At 38.5% G+C, this 27025-nt stretch overlaps 1 protein-coding gene across 3 annotated transcripts in view; it reads right to left on the reverse strand.

Moving 5' to 3' along the window:
• Positions 1–27025, reverse strand: part of VPS41 (VPS41 subunit of HOPS complex) — a 167146-nt gene that overhangs the window by 100290 nt on the left and 39831 nt on the right. For all 3 annotated transcript variants that reach the window (XM_072791623.1, XM_072791622.1, XM_072791621.1), the window contains exon 4: positions 25068–25145. In XM_072791623.1, coding sequence (XP_072647724.1) covers positions 25068–25145 — 78 coding nt within the window. The remainder of the gene's footprint in view (positions 1–25067; positions 25146–27025) is intronic.

Raw genomic sequence — 27025 nt, forward strand, 5'->3', positions numbered from 1 at the left:
TCTGGCGTCTATATTTGCTCCTTTGGCTATTTTCTCCCAAGCCATGAACTGACTCTTCTATTTCATCTCTAGATTGGGCCTCTTCCTCTTTCAGACCAATACACAGAATTGCCTGTTTCACAGATGTACTTGGATGCCTCACAGGCATTCAACTGAAGTGTATCCCAGCCCAAGATCCTGATGCTCCCTTATGTAAGGGCCCTTTTTGGGGGGGGGGGGGGGAGTTCAATTTGCCAACATATAGCATAACACCCAGTGCTCATCCCACCAAGTGCCCCGCTCATTGCCCATTACCCAGTCACCCCAACCCCCCGCCCTCCTCCCCTTCCACTACCCCTTGTTCATTTCCCAGATTAGGAGTCTCTCATGTTTTGTCACCCTCACTGATATTTTCACTCATTTTCTCTCCTTTCCCTTTATTCCTTTTCACTAATTTTTATATTCCCCAAATGAATGAGACCATATAATGTTTGTCCTTCTCCGATTGATTTATTTCACTCAGCATAATACCCTCCAGGTCCATCCACGTCGAAGCAAATAGTAAGTATTTGTCGTTTCTAATGGCTGAGTAATATTCCATTGTATACAGAGACCGCATCTTCTTTATCCATTCATCTTTCAATGGACACCGAGGATCCTCCCAGTTTCGCTATTGTGGACATTGCTGCTATAAACAGTGGGGTGCAGGTGTCCCGGAGTTTCACTGCATCTGTATCTTTGGGGTAAATCCCCAGCAGTGCAATTGCTGGGTCGTAGGGCAGATCTATTTTTAACTCTTTGAGGAACCTCCACATAGTTTTCCCTTTTGAATGTTTTCCTCATCCCAGTTAAGGACGACTACATTCTTCTGGCTGCTCAGGGAAAAAAAAAACCTTTGAGCTATTCTTGACTTCTGTTTTTCTTTCACACTCTACTGTGTATCTGTCAGCAATTCTGATCATCTCATAAACCAAAGTTATCCAGGCTGTGACCACTTTCACCAGCCCTACAACAGCCATCATGCCATCATCATTCTTGTCTGGACCATCCTAATATTCTCTTAACTAGTGGACCTGCTTCTGCCATACTCTCCCAGAAGTCTGTTCTCAAAAAACCAGCAGAGAGATATTGTTAACAAGTTGATCAGATAATGTCATTCCTTTTAAATCCTCCAATGGCCTCCTATCTCAGGATAAAACCCAAAGTTTTTACTATGAGCTGAGAGTCCTCAACAGTCTGGTTCCAGTCCTCCCGCCAATCTCTCCCCTCACCTATTCTCTGCCTTGTTCTCTCTCCTCCAGCCACGACGACCTTCCTGCTGTCTTCCTGCCTTAGAGCCTCTGCACCTGTCTGCCCATGCCCAAAATGCGTTCTTGCCAGATCTTTACTGGTCACCTTCTCAGGGACGTGCTCTGGCTACTGATCTAAAATTTCAACATTCACCAAAACACTGCAACTGCTTCACTGCTTCATTTTCCCTTGTAGCACTTCTCACTACCTACCTTATTTTACTTATTTATCTATTCTCTGTCAAACTCACTCGCTATATTAAATTCACGAGAGACAGTTCAAAGAGTAAGAAATTCAAATTGCACAAAAATTCTTCCAGAGAAGAGAAAGGTTTCCCAAATCATTTTAGGAAGCCAGCATAACCTTATAATAACAAAATTCAACAAGGTTATTTTAAGAAAGAAAAGATACAAGTGAATCTCAGTCATGAACATAAATTGAAACATCCTAAAGAAAATATTAATAAAGTCGGCATATGTACAAAAGCCAAGTTTATTCCAGGAACACTAAGACTGGTACAATACAGGGAAATGAATGAATGTAGTATAATCTTCTGCATTAAGAAAATAAATGAAGACTATCAAAAGATCATTTCAGTAAATGCAGAGAGTGATCAAACTCAACACCCATTCATGGTAAAAACTCTTGGCATAGTGGGAGAGAAATTCCTCATTCTCACTTAATGGCAAAATGTTGAAAATTTTCCCTCTGATATATTTACAATATTAACTCTTCTAATCCATAAACCTGGAGCATTTCTCCATTTACTAGACAGTCTTTAATGTCTCTAAACAAAAAATTTGATATTTTTCTCCTTAGAGATCTTGCATTTTATTTTATTCTGGGAGTGGCAATGCCTGTAAGCACCCTTTTCTCATTCCTGGTATGTGTAATAGGATTGTTTACACAACATACAAAAATAGGCAAAATTCTATGACAGTGCACAGGGGGTACACATAGAGGGTATAAAATGAAAAAGAAAAACTAAGCATTTTCAATTACGAAGATCAGGGCAGTAGGGTCCCTCTAAGGGTACCGCAAGCAGGGCGAGAGAGCTGTCACATGGTCTATTCTCAACAGAGTGCTAGTTACATGATGTTTTGCTTTATAACTCTTGCTTTTCACTGCATATTTTATGTGCTTTGTCAAGTTGTATTTCACAAAGATAAACATTAAAATGTTAAAATAAAATTAAGGGATCCCTGGGTGGCGCAGCGGTTTGGCGCCTGCCTTTGGCCCAGGGCGTGATCCTGGAGACCCGGGATCGAATCCCACGTCAGGCTCCAGGTGCATGGAGCCTGCTTCTCCCTCTGCCTATGTCTCTGCCTCTCTCTCTCCCTCTATATGACTATCATAAATAAATTTAAAAAAATAAATAAATAAAATAAAATAAAATTAAGAAGAACTTGCTCATGAAAATGTCTGTGGTCAATACCTTCATTGGCTTATTTCTTAAATCATCGTTTTGTTTTGTTTTGTTTTGTTTTGTTTCCCAATGACTGTCAAATAACTCAAATGTTCTCATTCTATTCTGGTCATTTGATTTTCCCAGAAAATACTGCATTTCATATCCTTAAGAGATGAAAATTTCTTTTTCTTCTTTTTTTTTTTTTAAAGATTTTATTTATTTACTCATGAGAGACACAGAGAGAGAGAGGCAGAGACATAGGCAGAGGGAGAAGCAGGCCCCGTGCAGGGAGCCTGATGTGGGACTCGATCCCGGGACTCCAGAATCACACCCTGGGCCGAAGGCAGACGCTAAAACGCTGAGCCACCCAGGGATCCCCTCTTTTAATATTTTTAATATTAAAATAATACTTTTAATATTTTCTTCTTCTAGTATTTTAATAATACTAATGATATTACTATACTACTACTATTACTACTACTACTACTACTACTACTACTACTACTACTACTGAGCTAACATGTCCTATTGTGGCTTATTGTGCACCAGTCTCTAAGAGTTTTACACATGTACCATTTGGTCCTCATGGCAACTCTAGGTGACAGGTACTATTATTTTTCCTATTTCCCATTTGCAAATATGAGAATGTAATTTTAACGTGTTTTATTTTATTAATTTCTAATTACATATTAATTTTCCCTTTTTTGCCTTTGGACATTTTGTTGACCTTACTGAACTTCCTGACATTAATATATTCCACGTTAGTTGTTAATGCTCATTTGTTAATCATAAAATAATCAAATGTCTGGCATTTGCCTTTGAGTATACCAACTGGCCACAAATCAGAGGCCAAAAAATAATGTGTAATTGCAATAATTATTTCCTCTTTGAGAAAAGTAACATTTTATTTTATTTTGTTTCATTTCTAAGGATGGTGACAGTATTAATTGGTTACTTACCTAGTTATTAATAAATTCTACTGTAACTACAACTGTGGTCAGAAATGTGGTTTGTGTAACATTTTTTTTTTTAAATCGTTGCTCTTTGAAACCTAAGATATTCATTTCAAACTAACACATATTCTCTGGTTCAAAATACATTTTTTTTAAAGATTTTATTTATTTTTTCATGAGAGACACAGAGAGAGGCAGAGACACAGGCAGAGGGAGAAGCAGGCTCCACGCAGGTAGCCCGATGTGGGACTCAATCCAGGGTGTCCAGGATCATGCCCTGGGCTGAAGGTAGCACTAAACCTCTGAGCCACCCAGGCTGCCCCAAATACATATATTTTTAATATATGTATATTTATATTATCTAATTTTTACATATCCTTATTTACTTTTTCTTCTTGATCTATTGAAGACTGATAAAAGCATGTTTCAAAAACTTCCCATCACAACTGCAGTTTTGTCCATTCTTGGTTTTGGCTCAAGGAAAAAAAAAAGATTACTTTGCAAAGCTGTGTTCTACAGCAGATTTCTTTTATAAGACACTAAGAAATGGAAATTATCTACATTTCTAAAAGCAAGGAATATAAATGATGAAAATTAAAAGAACAAATTAAGTCAAAAAATGTATATGTACATTAGGGTGACTTTAGGGTGTCTAAATGGCTTAGTTGGTTGGGCATCAACTTTAGGGTGACTTTAGGGTGTCTAAATGGCTTAGCTGGTTGGGCATCCAACTCTTGATGTCAGCTCAGGTCATGGTCTCAGGGTCATGGGATGGAGCCCTGAGTTGGGCTCCACATTCTGCAGGGAGTCTGCTTGAGATTCTTTTCCTGTCCTTCTGCCCCTCTCTCACTGTTCACATGTGTGCACCCTCCCTCCCTCTCTCTTTTAAATAAGTAAATAAACCTTTAAAAATACAAAAAGACTCTGACTTTATCCGAGAGAAGTCAGGTCTTTGCCCTTGGTTTCCGGTAGATAACCTGTGTCATACCTACAGATCCGATAGGAATGTCTTTGTTAAAGGCAAAAGACCTCATAGTCTTTCAATGGGCCATGCCAGAAAGATTAACTTTGTGATTTTAGGTGAGGGCTTTGGATCACAGGGTATCAACCAACCCAGAAGCTGAATTCAACCATGTGGACAACCCATCAACCAATCATGCCTACATAATAAAATCCCAATAAAAATCCTGAACACCAAAGGGAGCTTCCCTGGTTGTCACACATCTATGCCCGGGGTAACATGTCCTGAGGACAATGGAATCTTGTATCCCAGGGTCTGCCCTATGAGACTCTTCTTTCAGCTGATTTTTTTGACTATATCCTTTCCTTATAATAAACTGTAATTGTGGGTATAGTAACTTTCAGTGAGTTCTGTGAGGCCTCTAACTAATTATCAATCATGAGAGTGCATCTGGGAACTTTCTACATCTTGTAGTTGGTGTCAGAAGTCTTCAGCAAATTCACTCATCTGGAAGACTGTGCCTTCAACTCTCACAATTCAGCTAACTCTGGGTAAAGATGATCCCGTGTTTATAAACACAACTGTATTTACAGGTATTTTCACATAGCATATGTGACTGGAAGTAGATACTCCAAAATATTAGCACTGGTTTTATCTAGGTGCTGAGATACTATTACTGTTTAGATTATCCTCTATTTTTTGCTAATTTCTAGGATATATATCTGATTGTAATACAAACATAAATATTTTTAAATGATTATGTAGTCAGTTCTCTAATTTAAAACCAAAAAGATAGCAAAATTTATCTTCGTTGTTAAAGCCGTCACTCTGAGGACCTGCAGCACCTATTTTTACCTAAAGCGACGACTGGGTATCATCACTATGCACATTGGTTTCTATTACTAGTTCCACAATATTTGATAGAGAACAAATAAATAACAGGATTTCAGCATTACAGCTGTCAATGGTACAGGTAGTGGGTCTGGCACCTATAATCATTCCTCACAGAAATAGGAACAAACACCTAACGCGTTTCTGCCATTTCTTCACACCTGAAGTAAACAGTGGGAAAAGGAGAAAAAGGGTACAGAAGGGAAAGTGGAGTGAAGAGTCTTTCTGCAATACTGCCTGTTTTACACACAGAATGTAGAGGGTATGTTTGCAAAGCTAGGACACTGGAGTAGATGTAAACAAGGAGAGGGACCCGAGGAAAAAAGACCAGAGAAAAATGGCCTCAGCTGTATTTTCCATTAGCTACAATTTTATTCCTAATGGAGACATGTTTGGAATTCTGGACAATATAAGTGAGTTTGTTCAAAAATCAATAATGTCAAGCTGACACTATAGAACATATAAAAATGTTTCCTTAATGGAACAAAAAGAGAGGCCTGAGTAAGCAGGAGGGGGTGAGGACTGGCACATACCTTCTAAGCCCAAGTCCACTACAGGTGGTCTCAGGTTCTTAAATTTAAAGAAAAGGCAAAATTACTAACATGTACACCTCATGTGATAATCAATTACCTAATGTAAAAATGCCTGAAATAAATACACTTAGTATGGATTATGTCAGCTCTTCAATTAGGAATAAATTCACGGTCATGGCAAAAGCTGCTCTTAATGGTGTTCTCTGTGGCAACTTCTTTTCCCTCGACACTCCTCATCATCCCACCTTAAGCTATCGGTCCCCCAACAGTGAACCTAAGAAATCAATCTGCTAATGTATAATTTGTAAGGCTCCTCTGACTAACAAATGGATAATTGATTCCTTCACAAATGCTGCATCCCCATGGACACAGAGTGGAATGAATAAGAAACAGAAGATGGATTTCATTTTCGTTCTCTGAGATCCACTAGTTAGCAATCCCAACATCCACATGGTTGCCCAGGCAGCTTCATGCTCTTTAGTCACACTTAGCAAGCAAGCCACACTTACATTACACGTGTGAAAAGCAAACGCCTGTTCTTTCATACTTGGGAAAAGCTCTTTTTACTGCTTATTTTACTCTCTCCTGATGATACACCCTGAGGTGAGCAAGACCTCCACCTGGATTTAAGAAGTCTCTGACAAATACACCTACTCATGAGTTTTCTACAAATCTACAAAACAAACATTTATTTTCTCACTGACTTAGTCTATGGGCAGAACAACCTAACCTTTAACTACAAACTCCCAAATTTTCTCTGTGGCTCTAAGTTCATCTCAGGTTTTTAATACTCAGTATCAGGCTTGAATAGCTGAAGAAGTGCCGATGGTTCACATCTGGCAAACAGTCCCCCATGATACCAACTAGAATCATTCCATCATTAAAATGAGTACGCAGGAAAAGTATTCTTGTGAAGTTTGGAAGATGATACTACCTCCCTAAGCCTTAACAACTATGTTAATTTGAAGTTTATGATGTGATAATCCAGCTTTTAACAGAAGCTGCTGTTTCTGCAGATGAAAGAAAAATGCTTTGTTAGTATCCATTCATTCCAACTTGAGAAATAATTAGTATATTTAAAAAGCTACAAGGTCATTATTTTCCACTATGAATAAAAGAAAAATAGTGGTGAAAGGAGGCACAACTACATAGCAGTTACGTTTCAAATTTTGCCTGATAATGTGGCTGAAATATTATTTATTCTACAAACAACTACTGAGCACCAATTACAAATTGATACTATCAAAAACAGTCCTTTCCACAGAAATAGAAAAAAAAATCCTAAAATGTATATAAAACCACAAGACTCCAAATAGCCAAAGTAATCTTAAGAAAGAAGACTGGCTGGTAGTCAAGCGTCTGCCTTTAGCTCAGGGCATGGTTCCCAAGTCCAGGGATTGAGTCCCACATTGGGCTCCCCTCAAGGAGCCTGCTTCTCCGCCTCTCTCTCTGTGTTTCATGAATAAATTTTAAAAATCTTAAGAAAAAAAAAAGAAAAGAAAAGAAAAAGCTAAGTCATCACACTTCCTGATTTCAAACTATATCACAAAACTATATTGATCAAAACAGCACAGTACTGACATAAACACACACAGAGCAATGGAACAGGATCTAGGGCCCAGGAGTAAACCCACGCATATATGATCACCTTGTATTTCAAGAATACTCATTGGTGAAAGGACAATCCCCTTAATAAGTGGTGGGTAAATTCGATATTCCTTGAAAATGATGGAACTGAACCTTATCTTCTACCAACTGCAAAAAGTAACTCAAAATGCATTAAGAACTTAAAAGTAAGATATGAAACCATAAAAACTCCTAGAAGAAATTATAGGGGGGGGAAAGCTCCCGGATTGTCTTGGTTTTCTGGATTTGACACCAAAAGTTCAAGTAAGAAGACCAAAAATCAACAAGTGGAACTACAGCAAACTGAAAAGCTCTGTACAGCAGACATAATCAACAAAATGAAAAGGCAGTCTACAGAATGGAAAGCAGTATGTGCAAACCATGTATCTGATGCAGGGTTAATATGTAAAATCGACAAGGAATTCATACAATTCAAAAGCAAGGAAACAATCTGATTTAAAAATGGGCAGAAGCCTTCAAATGACATTTCTCCAAAGACATACAAATGGCCAACAAGTACAGGAAAGGGGTTCTATATCACTAATCACCCTGGAAATGCAAATCAAAACCATGATGAGCTATCGTGCCATATCCTAAGAGGACAGCTATTATAACAGATAACAGATGCTGGCAAGGATACGGAGAAAAGGGAACCCTGGTGCACTGCTGGCGTGAATATAAGTTGGTACAGCTACTATGGAAAACAGTGTGAGGATTCCTCAAAAAATCAACACCAGAACTACCACATGATCCAGCAATCTCACTTCTGGGTATATATCCAAAGGAAATGCTTCATGATCTCAAAGAGATCTATACTCCCCTGTGTTCACTAGCATTTTTCTTAATAGCCAAGACATGAACACAACTTTAGTGTCCACTGATAGAGGAGTGGATAAAGAAAATGTGGTTATGTATATTTATATAGAATATTCTTCAGCCATTTAGAAAAAAAAAAAAACTGCCATTTACAACACCACAGATGGACCGTGAGGGCGTGATGCTAAGTGAAATAAGTCAGACAGAGAAAGACAAATACTTTATGATCTCACTTATATGTAGAATCTGAATCCAATTCCCAGAACCTGAGTAAGATGGTGGTTTAGGGGTTAGGGAGTGAGGAAATAGGGAAATGCCGGTCAAAGACACAAAGTAATAAGATGAGGAAGGTCAGGGGATGACGTAAGGCACAGCCTAGTGACTGCAGTAAACAACACTGTATGCTATAACCTGAAAGTTAGCTATGAGGGAAGAGCTGTAAGGTTCTCACCATAACGCCATCACCACCAAATGGTAATTACAGGAGGTGAAAGTTAACCTCATTGTGGTAAACGTTTTGAAACAGACAAGTATCAGATCATAACACGGTATACCTTTAAGTTATATAACATTATATGTCAGTTATATTGCAACAATGCTTGAAAAAATAAAATTGCATATTCTAAAAAAGAAGTACTAACCTATTACATAAACAAAGCTGATTTCTAAGTGAAAAGTATTTAAAATAACTTATGTATTAGTTAAAACATTAAGCATAGTTATTTTAAAGTCGAACAATTACATGTCTGCTATTTGAGGTAATGGCCATTATATTCCTAATGCAAGAATTCCAAAATACCCTTCCCGCATCACAAGCTGCTGAACTACAGAGCATTCCTGTAATTCAAGTAGCTTTGTGGTTCACCAAAGCTTTCCACTGATGCTGCAAAACTGTGAGTAAATATAAAATGACTACCTGAAGATACAGAGTACACTGTCTCCATCTCCCAATAGCCTTAATATTCTATAACTTCCACAAAAAAAAAAAGTTTGCCACTTAAATTTAACTTGCAGTTTAAAGATCAAAAACTGAAATTATCCTATTAGAAAATAAACGTCCCAAGAAAACGATTTAAACTCTAACTAGTGTCTTGAAAATAATCTAAAAGAAGTAAAAACCACTTGAGAACGAGAAGAGAGGAAAGAAGTTCTCCAGAAGAGTCACCTTGTTGGGAAAGAAAAGCATTTTGTCCATTCATTGCGTCATGGCTGTTTTAACACTTGAGCTTAAATTTCCTGCAGTTATAAGAACACTTCTAAATCAGTCTCTGCAAGCCGCTGAAACATTCCTAAGTACTTCAACCTTTCGAGAGTATCATCTAGGGGCGCCTGGGTGGCTCAGTAGGTTAAGCGAGGGACTCTTGGTTTTGGCTCAAGCCATGATCTCAGAGTCCTGGAATTGAGCCCTGCATCGGGCTCCCTGATGCAGAGTAGGCTTGTCCCTCTCCCTGTTTCTCCCCTACTCCCTTTCCCTCTCTCTCAACTCTCGCTCTCAAATAAATAGAGAGCATAGTGTGCCTTGGATGCTCTAAGCTGATGGCAGCACTTGGCCACTGCATCCGACTCATCAAAGCCGGGACAGGGGCCCCTCCCAGCATCGGAGGCCCCCAGTCCCTGGACACGGCTGGCCAGCTGGCCAGGGAGGAGGCCCCCAGTGAGGAGCTGAGGCCCCCACCCCGCTGCCGCTCCCATCAGGGTGAGTACAAGCTCCCAGAAGCAGGAGCGCCGAACGGCCTTCCAGCCTGCAGAAGACTTATTACATCAACATTCGTCCTCTAAATCCTAACCACCTTTAAAAGCACAGGGAGGATTTGAAGGGATTGCCTCTGAAGGAGCCGGCACGCTGCTGATTCCCAGAGCGGTTTTCCTTTCGTTCGACTGCATCTCCCGCCTCTGCCTGCCACATCCCCGCAGGCAGCAGGGGAGGCAGGCTTGCATACGACACGCACACAACACAATCCCTCGCAACCTGGGCACCGATTAAAACACTGCCTCAGTCAGAGGTGAAGTCAGGCTCCTGGTCTACTTTTATTTGTCTTTATTTGGTCCTCTTTCATTTACATGCTGGGGACTGTGCCGGCTGCCAGGTCAACACGGTAAATGTGGTCCTTGCCCTTAGGAGGCGTGCAGGCCACTGAAGCGCGCTGTTCACATTCAAGACCGTGACCTTCCAGGGACGCCACAGACCTGCAGCCATCCTCTGCAGGGAGATGGATGAATGGCAAATTGCAGTCAGAGCTCACTCTCCCCTGAGCGTGCAATGTCCGTTTGCCGAACAGAGCAGACATTCCAGAGAAGCCTCCCTACGACGCCTTGGATAGCTGTCTATAATACTAAATTTGGCAGCTGAGGGAGGAAAATGTTAATAGGAAATCAGTTCTGAGCAACAGCATAAGGAGCCAGCAAAGTTTCTCTTTCTCAGATCCACACCAGAAGAATTGCTGAGCCCAGGCCAGCTACCAGACACTGTACCCAGTCTGTGGTGCTGTTGTAAATCAATCAGCTTTCCTGGAAAACCACTCTTCAAAGCATAAACATTTTCTTATATACATAAATAACCTGTAAAGAAATACAATTGACAGTTTTCAAAATGGTGAAATATACTGTATGAAGTATGATAAAAATTATGTTCTCAAGCCGAGTTAGTATCTTCCTGACTTATACATGTATCCAGCAAAAACATAGAAGAAGGAGGGACAGAGAAAGGAAAGCAGAGCCACCAAAGAAACGCAGTCATCAGGGTATCGCGAGGGAACCGCATATTGGAAAATCTACCCATGAATGCATTTAACTAAAGAGCAACAAATATTACCAAAACCCCTCTCTGATAAAAGAGTATTAAATGAAAAGTGGACACACAGTGCCTGCTTTCAAGGTGTTTGTGTACACAGTCTGTGATTCCAGCACTTTGTGACACTTGTATTTTATAAGTTAACACATGAAACCACGGAGCATTTATATGACTAGTCCACAACCTATTTGACCTGAGAACAGGGGTTGTGTGTTATCATTCTTTATATCCTTTGCACATACTCAGAAATGTTTACTAAGGGAATAAGAAGCAATCAGTGAATGAATATGTGAAAAAGGCACTCTTTCATGTGGGGCCATCAAGAAAGTTGTCACAAAAGAGGTAGGACACTGAGCATTTCCACAGGCAAAGACAGGGGAGCACATTCCAGCAAGAGCCAAAGGACAAAGTCTGGATAGAGCATGGGCCACGATGAGGGAAAGAAATACTGTAGCAGAGACAGGGGAAGCCTGAGAGCTGCAGAGAGAAGCTCTGTTTTATTCCACAGGCATCAGGAGGCACCCAGGTGTTTTCAGGGAGGGGAGTAACAAAATCCCAGCGTTCCCCTGGGAAGACTGTCTGGACAGCTGTGCGAGGGATGGATTGGGGGCGGGGGGCACGAGGCAGGGAGATCGGCTGGGTTTCAGTGTAATAACCCAGGTGAGATTCAATAAAGACTTGACCAATAGTGGTGGCAATATAAAGAATGAGCAAAAGAAAGAACAAGCTCAGAGAAGAATCTAGGGGATATACAAGGTAATGGAGGCACATGATGGAGGATAAACGTCACATGGTTGGAAGTAAATCCCGAGGAGAAGACAGGGCCTTCTAAAGACATGATATCTAACGGGCCTGGAAAAGCCTTGTCTCTGCAGTAAAGCAAAGATGGGCTTTTTCTTGGCTATAGTATTTAGATTTGTAAAGAGACTATTATCTTGTCTAGCCCACTCGATCCTACTGATAAAGAAACAAGGACTTCCAAAAGATAGATGGTCTAATTCAAGGGCAGAACCTTGCTGGGGCCAGTGTAAGTGCTGTCAGGCCAGGGAGCCAGGCCTCAGCAGAGAAGGGGCAGAGCAGTCCCTTCTGTCCCTATGGTAATTCACAACACAGATGTCTCCATGCATGCACAACCCAAATTATCTAAATTATTTCAAATAGTACTTTAGCATAGAAATAAGTACTAGTGTTTTAACCCAAATATGCTTGGCTGAAAGGGGACATCATGAACAGAGTATCCTCTACAGGTGGCCATGGCCCTGAAGTTCCTAGCCTACAGGCTTCTAATGCTACAACTTCAGAAAATAAAATTCAGTTTCCCCCAGAGAACGTTGCCCTAGAGCATATAAGTTTTTTCTTTAAGAATTAATGCAACAGGGCAGCCCGGGTGGCTCAGCGGTTTAGTGCTGCCTTCAGCCCAGGGCGTGACCCTGGAGACCCAGGATTGAGTCTCACGTCAGGCTTCCCGCATGGAGCCTGCTTCTCCCTCTGCCTGTGTCTCTGCCTCTCTCTCTCTCGCTCTCTCCTCTCTGCCTGTGTTTCTCATGAATAAATAAAATCTTAAAAAAAAAAAAAAAAAAGAATTAAGGTAACAGAAATGGGATTGTCATCCCTGCAACCACATAACTAGAAAAGAAACAGGCACATTACTAGTCTTTAGAATTAAGGCTTGGAGGGCTACCCCCTAGACAGCCCAAGTCCTAAGCATCTGCTATGCCATACTTTGAAGGACAAACTTCATCACCAAAAGCAGGTCCAGAAAACCCAACAAAATGCAAATCCATGACGACTGCAGAGCTGATATGAACATCTCACCAGGGCCCACGGATAACCTTGTATAATTCTCGATATGTACATTAATGATAACATCAATGATTAAGAAAAATTCTCTTAGGAGTAAAGATGTTCTTACTTTCTCTTTCATTTATAACTGAATAATAACAGCAACAATGCTGTTGGACAATGCATTCTACTTACCTTAAAACAACATCTGAGAAAGTAAAGACTTTGTGTTTCCACAGGTTGAGGGAAAAAAAAAAAAAAACCCACTTCTCTAAAAAGGCCAGCACATATGGTTTAACTAACAGAGACCAAGTTATTAATCACATAGAAAATGCCTTATTTTTCAGACATAAGATAAAGAAGGACCGTTTAAAATTTCACCAATGCAGCTGTACTTTCATCATAGAAATTGTGATAACACTCTCTAGCACAAAAACTTTATCAATTCTCCATTAAGGCATTTCCCAAGTAGACTGTCATCTCTCAACAGTTCTCAAAAGAAGCACCCTGTAAACGAAGTTGCAATGCCTCTGCACTAAAAAGAAACTCTTAAAGTCAACTCACAAGACCTGCACTGGGGACATTTCACAGAGCATCATTATAGAAGTAAGCGTGCTCCTACACCACCATAGAAAATAAACCTACTGGTGACATGCTATAAAAGGGACCCACGCCCCAAATAAACAAAGGATCGGATGGAGCAGGCTGCAAAATCAGTAAAAAATGAGTGTGCTGTGGAAGTTTCTCTTTCTTCTCTCCTTTTTCCTATTTTTCCTTTCCTTCATCCCTCCCTCTTCTAACTTTGTATGCCCTAGATACAAGAAACAGCATTAAAGTGAATCACATAAATGAACTAAACAAATAACAGTTCTTTCAGCAAGCGTCATAAATGGCAGAAACCAGATGCTTGGCTTGATGTGGTTCCTCATGATAGGTAACACTGAGCCTTGCACTAATATTTGACATGTGTATCTTAAAAGATCCTCAAATTAATCACAAGCTCAGGGGTGGGATATGCTGCACGTTTCACACAGAAAGAGTGAAAGAGAGGTTTAAGTAGCCTGCCTGAACCAATGAACATGGGGAGACTGACCCCCAGCTCAGCTGGCCGCCACAGCACCACATTACCTAACCCCTGCCTTGGGACCACAATCTGCCAACTCCAGAACCTGGCCAGCCTCCCTTCTGCTGGGCATCACTGCCCTGTCAGCCTTCACCTCCAAAAATCCCATCAGCACTTCTCTTCCCACATCTGTTCCAGGGCAGCTGCGTTTCCCAATAATGCAACCGAGTCAAGGCCTAAAGGGAAAGAAAATGTGAAGCCAGCAGGTTCAGGGGGTGGCAAATTTTTGTGTAATTTTTCTTTTCCCTGGCAAAGCAAGAACTGCAGACTCCATCTTGATACCAAGGAATAAATCCTCCTCTTCACAGAAGTGAGGGTTTTTTTTTTCTTGAGGAAGAACGAAGAATTAAATGTAAAAAAGGAAAACTTTATACAGAGTATATCTTTATGACTTAGTAGGGGCAAAATAGTTTTCCCTCAGAAGACATAAAAAAGTACAAACTATAAATGAATTGATTAATATGTATTTATTGCATCCAAAGTTTCTGAACTGAAAACATCACAAATGTGGAATTAAAAGATAAACCAATGACTAGAAGGCATATGTCACTCATCTGACAAAATGTGTCCAGACTCTTTCATCTGCCACCTGAAGAGAGTGCCCAATTCCCTGGCCGCCACCACCATCTAGTGTCTGGTACTCATCAGACTTTTAAATGTTTGGTCATACTGATGAGTGTAAAATGGTATCTATTAGTTAAGAAAATTTCACATTTTCTCAACTATTCCATCAGTACTAGAGAAATTGGGCTCCTTTTCACATGGTTATTAGAGACATTTAGGGTTCTCCATCTGAGAACTTCCTGTTTATCTCTCTGCCCAGCTTCTTTCTGGGTTGTTTGTATTTTCCTTATTGATTAGAGTTCGTGGTAGAAGTAATATTTTAACAAAAATATGCAGTTAAAATTTGCTACAAACACCCTGTGATTACAGCTTTTACAGAACTTAAAAGTATCAAGACAAGTGTATGAACAAAAACAATAAAGTTCAGATTTAAAGTATTAATTTAGTGTGAAAATGGATGTTATCCTAAAAGCAAATCATCAGTGTTTCATTTAATAGAAAGATTTATCGGCAACTGTTAAATGTGACTTGCAGTGACTTCTGATTTTGAGCCTTCTTCACACAATCCACCCTGATCAATGTTGTTATTTTTCCTTGTAAACAGTGAACTTTTTAATTACAAATCAATTTAGAACTTTACACACATACCAATGAAGTATACAAACTAACAATTCTCAAAAGAGTAAACAGCCTCATTAGTAACAAGAAAAATACAAAGTAATCAATAAATTCCCATTTTCTAGAAATCTAAGTGGCAAAGAACTTTTGAATAACAGCTAATGCTGGTGACAAGATACAGTGAGGTACTCTCATGTGGGGCTGGTGGGAGTACAACTAGGTAAAATCTAAGTATATTGAAAGGCAGCAGCTGTAGCAAAACCTTATGAGCATTCACAGCATCTGAACCAGTGATTTTTTTTACCTCAAAGATGTGTTCAAAGGAAAGACTCAGTCACCAGATTCCTCAGCCCACCCAAGGACGTTCACCCTGGTATCACTTCTAGGTTGAGCATCATTCAGTTACTGTATAAGGCACTAGAAAGTTGGCTCCTGGAGAGTAACAGACCAGCTTTTTACTCTAAGAAATTCTATTAAAGTGGGGCTCCCTCCTTCCCACATCCAATACCTACTCCTAACTCAAGCCTGGCCAGAGTATCTTACTAAGCCACCTGTAGCCACTGCTTCAGGTACAAGCATAAACCCCATTAGGCCCATGAAAGCCCTTCCTGGTAGGTTTTTGCCAGTTACTGAAGAAGTCCTATGTCGCTTATGAGGATGACAGTGCTGTGACATCAGTGTTGGGCTGTGGGCCGACCATGGTGCCTGCTAGATAGTGAGCCTATTCCAGAGATGGATACTGTGAGACAGTGTTGAGCCTGGTATCCCCACTTCAACTTGATTTACAACAGAAGCCAGTATTTCCCACTGTTAAACCTGGCCAAGCTGGGTTTCCATCCCTGGGCAAACAAAGTGCCCTAATGTATTAATTTGTTTCCACTAATGTAAAACGGAATTAGATGATTAGACTACCTCACCACCCAATAGGGCATTTAATCCTGAGATAAAACTCTATTTTAAAAGTAGAAAAACTCTGGTAGACTTTCTGCCAAAAAGGTAGCTAGACCCCAACAAGATACTTAGCACAGAAGCTACTCATTCCATTATTTCAGACAAGCCCATTTTTACACCATCTGAGAGTACCCATGCTATGGAGAAATGGAAAACAAATACTCATTGATCCACTGACTGCACTCTCAGTCACTGTATCATTTCTATAAAAGGTCATTCTCCTCCCAAAAAGGGATATGCAATACAGAGCATATTACTTATGTAAAAAGAACCTAAACAGGAAAAATATATTGATATATTGGCAAAATTCTTCCACCTGTCACAGAAGCTAAAATTTTGGTATTTTCTCCAGCCATATATTTCATTGGTCAGAAACAAGGAAGTTATGCAAAAACTTATAGAAGACAATATTTTTCTTTTGACTCATAATTTAAAGAAAAGCCAAAGAAGAAGCCAGTAATTAGATAATCTAGATCCCATTCTGTATGGTGCTGTTTATAATGTCAGGCACTTTAAAGAATACCCACAATTTGGGCTTCCATAAATGGAAATAACAAATATTTTGATATATAAATGTCACCTCTTAAAACACATTATTCCATTTTTTCTGTAGCTTGTCTTTTCATAGTTATTAATTTTAACAGCTTTACTCAGATACAATTGAAACACAATAAACTGCCATATTTAAAGTGTAAATTTGAGAAGTCCTGACATACATATGGACTTGTGAAATCTTCCCCAAAATCAATATAATGAATATATCTATCAGCCCTGAAAGTTTCCTCATGCCACTTTATAAGCCCTCTGCCTCTCTCAATGCAATCACTTATCTGCTTTTTGTCACTATAGATTTGATTGCATTTTCCAGTGTTTTATATAAATGCAACCATACAGTAGGTAAGCTTTTCAGTCTGACTTCTTTCACTTAGCATGACAGATCTGAGATTCATGCATGTTGTAGCACGTTATCAGTAGCTCATTAATTAAATTTAATTAAAATAAATTTTAATTAAAAAAATAAATAAATTTTAATTAATAAAAATTAATCCTTTTTATTAATAAGTAGAATGCCACTGTATGGATATACCACATTTTGTTTATCCATTCCTCTGTAGACGGACATATCGATGGTTTCCACACTGGGGGCTGTGACAAAATAAAACTGACATGAACATATATGTGCAAGCCATTGTACAAGCATATGCTTTCATTTCCTCAGGGTAAAAAGAAGAGAGCATAGGGTGGGTATTATGTTTAATGCTTCTGAAAACCACTAAACTGCTTTTCCAAAATCGTTCTACCACTTTTCATTTCCACAGCAGTGTATGCGAGTTCCAGTTTTTCCACATGCTTACGGACACCTAGTATGGTCAGTCTTTGTCACATTAGCCATTCTAAGAGGTTGTTGGTGGTATATATTCTTCCATTTTACTTAGTTTTTAATATGAATTTTTCCCTTGCTATCAATTTACACTAACAAAACCTAATTGGTACTCCCAGAAGTATTAAGTTCCTCCTTACTAGAAGTATAAAAAAAAAGGACTCATCAGGCAAATGACAAGAATGCTTTTCAAGAATTTCATGTCTTGGGTGGAGAGATGACAAAATACCCTGCAGATTCCCAATTATCATAACATATCATGATTCTATCAAATAAAAAATACTTGTGAATTTCAGCCAAATAATTTCTAGAGAAGGCTAATAAAGCAAAGCTATTCGAATGGAAAATGAGAGCTTGTTTAAGGAAAAAGTAATATACTACTAATTCAAGGTATAAATTATTTGTTATCAAGCTATACACAGACACTCATATGTTGCCCATATATAAAAACCCCTGCCTTCTGGGCCATGACGTATGATTTACCATCACACTTTAATGGTTTCATTTCACTTCTTAAACACTCCCAATCCCAAAGCCAGTCACCATGAAGACACTTCCCTTCTCTCTCCTTTGGCCCTTCTGCCAAACCTGCTGAAGTCTCTCATTACATCTCATCATTTTTTCCCTTTCCATTCCCCAACTCTCAAGCCACTAGTGGAAAAAACAAAATATATATATAGGTAAAAAGGCTGTGATAAATGTTCCCTGCCCTTTCAGATTCCCTGTTTCGTAAGAAGAATGCATCACCCTGTCCAGACTCACTCCAACAATCGAAAAATGCTCACTTGAAATTTTCAGCTTCTCCCACTTGCAAAGTTAATCACACCTCCTGAGCCTCCACACGGTTTATAATCCTTTCGATGTGCTCACTTTTTGATAGGCACCTGACTCCCAAGAAGCAGCACCAGAATGGAGGACCCACTCTACTACAGAATGGAATCCACAGGTTCTCTGCCAGGCCCCCAGTCGACTACCCAGTTCAGAGTCATATTCCAAAAAGTTAAAATCATTACAACTCTGACTTTGAAATGTGTGGAATTCCAGGATGATACCATTCAGTGAAGAAATACTTTAAATTTCAGCTATTTAAGGGGTATTTGCCCAAATGCAGTTACCACCAAAAAGTCCTATATTACAACATTTTGCAAGCATAACACTGTAAATGTTCTAAGTGAGAGAAGAATCCTTAAAGTTGAATATGTTTTCTTAGACCTCTGTGCATAGATGCTACCAAAGTTATCAAGCTACCTATAAAAAATCCACAAACTGGAGATGATTTAATACAAAAATGCATAAAATTGAAAATAAGATTTTCCTTGGCATCAGTTAGAATGATTTCCACTTAAGTAATTCTTAACTCATTTGACACATTTCTTATCTCTCAAAATACAGAGTCCAAATATAGAAGAAGTCCAAATATAGAAGGTGTTCTTTCAACACCTAAGACTCTGAGACCTGTCAATCAGCCTTAGACAGATATTACAGACACTAGCACATTTGAGTCAACAATGTACCACTTTGATAATATCAAAAGATACATGCCATGCTTCCCAAGTAATGATGCCACATCTGGCAGAGCATACTATAGATGGGATTTACTTCAGGTTGATAAGTAAGTGCCATGAGACCAAGAGGAGAGCAGAATTTCTTTGTTAAATGCTTACATTTTTAGATCTGCTCTAAGGGTTCTTTTAATGAAGAAGTCACCCCAATATTATTCTGACCCCATAAGGAGCCCAAAATAGATGGGCTCCTCAGGGCAATAACAAATGCATGGTATCTGTATTCACTCTCAAATAAATGGTCATGTCCATATGATTTCCCATAATGTAGACACAACAATCCAGATATGGCAAAGAAAGGTATAAAGCAGTCCAGGTATAAGGAAGTTTACAGATTTGAAATTATTAGAGCTCAGCCAACTTGTATCAATTCCTCATTATTTGTCAGTTTTTATGCTGAGCACCAAGGATGCAGAGATAAATTACTCACAGAAACTGCCCTCAGGAAGCTCACATTCTATGGGAAGAATGACAGATGCTAAATAATCTCAACAAAACTACCACATGATCGAGATGCGGCAATAACACAAAGGAGGAAGAGATCAAATCATGCTGAGGATAAAAGGTATTTGTGAATATTATAAATGCAGTCTAAGAAGCTTAAGAGAACACTAAGTTTTTCAGGATTACCTTAGCCAAGAGATAAAAGGGCAGATAAGCCCTTTTCCCTGAAACATGAAAAAAAGATGGATGATCCTACAAACAACATTTACGTCTCAGTGACACAGGAAAGAGGAGCTGATCTATATCAGAAATGAACTCCTCTAAGCCAAAGAAAGCAGAAGGGCAGGAGCGCAATCTGAAAGATGGCCAAGTTCCAAAGGCCAGAGATAGAAATGACACCATGGTCATTCACAGGCCAGGAACCAATCACACGAACACCCCTTCACACTCAGGTAGGGGAAATAACCTGATCAGAATGTCTAGGTATGTGAAGGAGGTCTCGAATACACAGGGCAAGCAGGCATGTAGAGAGCAACGGAATACAGACCGGAAGCAGCTCCAGTCCTATTTCCTTCAGGCTTCCGTACCTGGCATCTTTTATATCTAGAATGATCTAAGTCTCCTGAGCTTCTAAACTCTGATGACTTTCTGCATTATCCAGAGTGACTAGGAAAAATCTACACACATGTTAAACACTTAATAAATACTACTGAATAAAAGGGTTAATTTCCAAAAGTAGAAGTTTAGGTTCAAATCTCAGAAGAAAGAATGGAACTAACAGAAAGAAAGATGAAAGGCATTCCAGAAAGATGTGATGAAAAGCATGGAAGCAAACATGCATGTCTGAGGCAATACTCAGAAAATGGTGAGCGTATCAGAATGATTGGAGGACAAAGAAACTAAAAGGAAGATCACAAAGGTAGGTTTGGCCACTTGACCAACCAGGGTCCTGAGTGCTGAGCTAGATAGAGTAACAACTCCACCTGGGAAGTCACCCAGTGTTTTTGGAGACAGGAACTAGACTGATGGGGGCGAGAGCAGGGGATAAACAGAAACTAGGACCCTCTAGGAAAGGGATGTTAAGTTACTGTCCTGCAAATCTACTTTAAATTCTGCTAGAGATCAGAGATTTTATTAGCATATGAACATGAGGAAGTATGAAAGATTAGCAGTAAGAAATACAGTATGTTAGTTTAATCCTAAATTTAAAAAAAAAAATAAAACAACAGGAATAGAAACATCAATAGACTCTGCTATCTGTGGAGTTCAAGGAGAATCCTGAACCTACCTCTTAAGAGATTTAGTTAAAAAAAATTGGTATTTATCTTAATACAAAATGCCCAATAAGCCCCTGTTCTGTTTTATTTTGTTTTCTTATCCCTTTCCTTTTGTAACCATCCATTTTATAGGTATTTATCTGATATCTCCTGCCACGGCACCGAGACAGCAAAGCCGTATCATTTTCCATTTCAAGCAAAAGAAGAAAAACACATGAAGGTAAACAGCAAAAATTTATGTTTGGTCAGTGGAGTTCTCTGCTCTCCCTCTAGTGCACTTAAAAGAACAAAGATTTAAAACATATGGAATAATGCTCCAAAATAACTTGTTCATTGCTTCCAAGTAAGCACTCCTAATCAGTAAGCCATAAGTTAATATGCTTAGGAAAGTGGAAGGTATTTAAGAGAAAGTAACTACAATGATTTAATGGCATTATACGGGCACAAATACTATGTGGACATTTAAAAGATATTCGCAATCCCCTAAGAATTTTGAAGTCCTATGTTATACACCGTGTAAGCATTAAGACAGCCATTATTCGGGGGAATATGGCCTGATCTATATTAAAGGCAATTCTCTTAGCAACATGAGCACTTAATTTGAAAAGCTAGGCCTTTCATTTGACTCTGTGAGTTAAGGAGAAGTGAACTTTATCAATTAAGTCTGCATTAATATAAACTGATATCTAGCAATGACCTCTAAAAAAAATCCACCTCTGTCATTAAAACATTAACATATCTGGATATTTCTTTTAAGTATCCTGAAATATGACTATCGACATGCAAAAATAAGGCAACATTTCAGTGGTTTTCACTCTCAAGCAACAAAATAACAGTCAGAGATAGCTGGGTAACACAGAATCCTCTCTATCTATATTTTTAATGTAATTGTAGAAGAATATACAGGTGTAGGAATAATCTCAGTGACGTGATCCATTCATATAAAGATTCCTGTACAGGAGACCAACTTACCAATTTGCTCATATTTAGAAGTGAGGAGAAGAGTTGCTTCAACAGACAAAGGATAATTTGAATTCTGAATTTTGCTCAAGGTCAGATACATACAAGTGTACAGGTACTTCTGTGTATATATTATTGAGGCAAAATACAGACTAAAGAGCACAAATCTCTAATATACAGTTCAGTGAGTTTTACATATGTATATATAGGGGAAGCTATCACAATAGAAATTATTACCACCACTCCAGAAGATTCTCCTGTGCTCTCTCCCAGGTCAAATAATAATATCTGACTTCTACTGCTATAGTTTAGTGTCACCTTTTCCTGACCATCATATAAAAGGAAGCATTCAGCATGTACACATTTGTGTCTGGCTTCTTTGGTTGACCATTAAGTCTGTGAAATTCATCTGTGTCGTTACACGTACAATCTGTTCTTTTTAATTGCTCAGAATATACCACAATTTACTTATCCATTCTATGAATGATTAATATCCAAGTGGTTTCTAGTTTGGAGCTATTATGAATTAATCAATATAACACTCTTTTATATGTATGTTTTGTGTGTGAGTGTGTGTGTGTGTGCGTACATACACATTGCACTCATTTGTCTTGAATGTATACCTACAAGTGGAACTGCAGGCCACATAGTATTTCTCCTGAAATATTAATGAGAAAACAAATATCTTTCTTCAACATGCTGAATGATCTGTTTATTTCTTTTACCTCATATGTATTTAAAATAAAGTCAGACCGCCTCTAGTGCAATAATGATTCCATCTCAGCTCAAATAGCAGAATCCCTTGGGAACTTTGTTAGAGATTCCTGCACGCCCCCACCCTTGTGCCAAACAAAACTACCACGATCAAAACTATAAATGCAGTGACTGGGGTGAAGAGATATTGCGTGTGGGAATAAACATTATGCAAACATAAGGTATTATTATCTTATCTAATTTTCATTTGTTTCAATTATTCCCACTTAGAAGTGAAAACTAAAGTTGAAAGTGTTTATTCATTAATTTTTAAAAATATGTGTTCACTCTCACTGCATTTCTAATGAAGAATAAAGTTTTGGATTAAAATGGCAACCATTATATTCAAAGAAAAGCAGCAAATTCAAGTCATACTAGTATTTTTAGAATCGAAAGAATCCTTTTTTAAAAGGAGTGATACTGAGCCCCACAAAGCAATCAGATCATCAGATACAGGAAAATAATATAGTAAAAAAACTCGGAGATGAGAAGCTGTAGACTATGGTTTCTTTTCAACAGAGGGCAATATGAAACTTGTCACATGAAAGCCATAAGCCTACTATGGCAATAATGGTCATGAAGAAGCTAGGGTCTCATGGAAAACTTCTGTAGAAGACTATCAAATTCTTTGATAAGGTAAACATAATACCATCAAACCAACTTCCTCTCCTGCCAGGAAAAGAAAGGAAAGGAAAAAAAAGGGGGGGGGGGCAGGTTGACAGGCAAGGTTCTAAAGAACTTCACTTTCAAGATGCCATACAGATAGACTGGAAAAAAAAAAGGGGGGGAAACAATGTGGGCAAATTTAGAGATGATACCATAAATTACCTAAAAGAGGATACAGGATATACTTGACATAAAATTGACATCAAAAAGGATAAGGGAAGGCTCACACTGAGTAGACACAAAGACTGAATGAATGAGTGAACAAACACAGGAATAAACTCCTCTAGCATTTTTCTTGGCCTCCCTTTTGGCAATGGACCCAGCAGGTATACCCATGAACCTCAACAATCAAGCACTGTAATTTCTACACAATATTTAAAGGACGTCTTTAGAAGCAGAGCATCACATAATCCTCTACCTAGAGCAGAAAGTTCAAGAGACCAGTTGGGTGAGATTTTTTTGGTTGTTCCTTTTTGCTTTTTGTTTGTGTTTGCTTTTATGGTGAGGAGATACAGATAACACCCCAAAAAAGAGTTCTTCCCAGCATCAGCTACACGTTCTTGAATGGATGGCGACTGAAAGAACAAACGTTTAAGTCACTAAGATGGGTGTCTAGGAGGTACAGGGAGGTTCCAACATTTATTCCTCTTGTCTGAAAGATGCTGAAGCAAAACAAGAACCCACAATTTGCCTAAGGTAGTAGTATGATTAGCGGGCCTGAGTCCCTTCCTGGACTATTATTCCCAAGATTCTGTCAACATTCAGTGGTTCAATTTCTTTTAAGGAAAATGAAGCAACCTATTCCTTTCATATACAATGTGCCAACTTCAGAAACTGTGGTCTCCTTTATAAACTGCACCAATGCCTTATAATAGATCAGTCTTTCAACAAGTGCTCATGCTGTCTTTGAAAAAGTATTGCCTGCCCCTCAAATGAGCACCCTGTTCACTCCGAATGTTCACACGCACACAACCACAGACGCTCTTGAAACTTTCAAGGTACATCTTAAACACCAGGGTCAAGCTTCAAATTCCACCTTTCCTTCATCCTCGATTATTCCAAATCACAATTAAAAAATTAAAAAGCCTAGCTCTTTAATCGATATAATCCCCTAAGTATCCAAGCACCAAAACATTCACATAAAATATTAGCCTTCTATATTTAGAAGAAATAAACTGAACCAGCAAGGTGATCAATCAATCTTCAATTACCTTTGGCATCTACAGAAGATGGTGAGACATGTACTGACAATTGACCAAATGAGGGGGCTTCACACTTTAAGGATTTCACAACTTCCCCTGTATATAAATTAGGGCCAGTATTCACTAATAAAAGCAGTTATTCTTCTTTTAATAACAATTCGCCTAGAGATTCCACACTGTTCTAATTTAAAAGAACACATATAGAAGCATTTTAATATTCCATTTAAGGCAAAATGACTACAATTAAAGAATTACAATTCAATGGATTTATAAAAATAAATTTTTAAATGGGGTTTACATAGAAAGATATGCAGTTAAAATATTAAATGTATAGACCTCTTTCACTTTTCGTTCACCTTTATAAATTTTTAGCATATACTATAAAATTCAGAGTTACTCTGATTCTAAGTACTCTGATTTAATTGACAAAGGCACTTTCTTTAGATTATTACCACAAACTGCTAAAACCAATACTGTAAAGCACAAATTTTCAGCACAAAGTCTAGTTCATACATTATTTCATACTGTATACTTACTACATCAAACTTCTGAGTGATGTTCCCCTGGACATCAAGTAAATACACCTTGCCATAATGTGTGCCCAGTGCCAAAAACTGCAAGAAGGACAGAGAGGTCAGTTTGTTAATGTGCCATTAGTATACATTTAGTAAATCAAACCATTTTCAAAGTCAAGACTCTGAATGTGTAAGTGATCTGCAATGCCTTGGAAGATATGCACTCCTTGGAGAAGGCTTGTTTCCAGCTGCAGGGAAATAACAGAACAGGGCCTATTTTATTGTGAGAGTGCAAGCTAGCTGTCAGAATGACTCATGAGGACCCTCATCCACTGACAACTAACAGTGTGTATGCAGTCTGTACACAATGCCTGATGGAGTGAGGCCACAAATTCCACTGCAGCCAGGAAAGCACAATCAGCCTACAGTTGAGCTCAGAGTCAGAAGGGAATGATCAAACCCCCCTTAATTTATAGCAAAAATGTAAATCTGTGCTAGCATTTAAGTTTAACAAATATATACACATGACAAAGTATGACTGTTTTTTAGAAAAGAAAATCTAAGTTATGCCGAGAGATAAAAAAGCTTGGAAGTATTTACATTATCATTTAGCATTTAGATACCTCTATAAAAGTTAATGTAGAATACAGAGTGTAAATGTTTACATTCTAATGCAAGAAAAAAAATCCTTTCCTGCCACAAAATAACCAATGAGCTACATATTCATTTTATGATAAGAAATAGTTGAAATAGTTTGTAACTTCCACTGTTCCTTTAATTCTTTGAACTAACCCTAAACAAGCACGAAGAAACTTTAGGACTACCTGAAATATGACATGAGATTTTTTTTCTTCTTTACTTCTTTCAGCATTACTCAAATGGTTCCAAATTCTATGTATTTCATTGCAAGTGAGCATGCTTCATTGCAACCTATAATGAAATGCTCAAATTTACAGGCGCTACTAAGCGTTTCAGTCAAGCAGCACAATCTTTATAAAAATAACCTTACAGAAAGTCCAGATTTAAAAGGATTTTATCAAAATGGAATTGCTTAAAATGAAATTTCAGTTCAGGCACTTAAAATATGAAGCTACATTAAAGAGAAGTCACTAGAAGGGAAAGAAGGGGTTCATTAGAAATTCATCCCCTGCAATGCCTTTCACTCCTGCAAGGTTGCCTTTTTTCAGGAAGAAAAAAGTCCCCAGGGGAAAAAAATCAATACTGGTTAATAAAACATCAGGTGTGCAGACATAACTAGGTATGACGATTCCACCACACAGGCCTGCCTGAATGCACCGGGTGCCATGCCGATTACTCATCCAGGGCAGACAGCAAGCCTGCTGGAAACAGGATGCCTGGGCCCAGCAAAGGAAGGGGCAAGAGGTAATTCTAGGGGGAAATTAGTCTGAATATTTAAACCAAACTGGGACATTGCCTTCAAAGTGAAGGAACATTCTAATCAGAAACAGAGGACTCAGATGGCTCAGATGGTTGTAATTTTTTCTCCACGGTGACTCTGACAATATTTGAATAATAATTTAAAAAAACCATGCATAATACTAACTAAAAACAAACATCTGCCTCTCTCCAAGGCTATGATAAAAAAATGAACCTTAAAAGCTCACTGCACCCCAAATATTCAACAGTATTGATTCTTTTTTTTTTTTTTTTTTTTTTTTTTTTTTAACAGTATTGATTCTTCTCATAAAAAGAAAAGGGGCTTGGATCCTAAAAATGCTTCAGTACTGGGTGATTCTCTAATACCTCTGTGAAGGCCATTCTTGAACTTCCAATGATACTTACAATGATTCTATCAAAAGTTTTAAAAGTTCTATGCAGAGTACCCAAATATTATTAATTCCTTTCCTTTTTCCTTTTTTGAAATTACTAGCTTGATTCATTTAATATTTAAGATAGAAAACAAAGTAATTATTTCGATTTTATAGTTTCAATCTGAAACCATAATTACTGTACTTCTG

This window comes from Canis lupus, chromosome 21, assembly GCF_048164855.1.
Source record: "Canis lupus baileyi chromosome 21, mCanLup2.hap1, whole genome shotgun sequence".
NCBI classification, from domain to species: domain Eukaryota; kingdom Metazoa; phylum Chordata; class Mammalia; order Carnivora; family Canidae; genus Canis; species Canis lupus.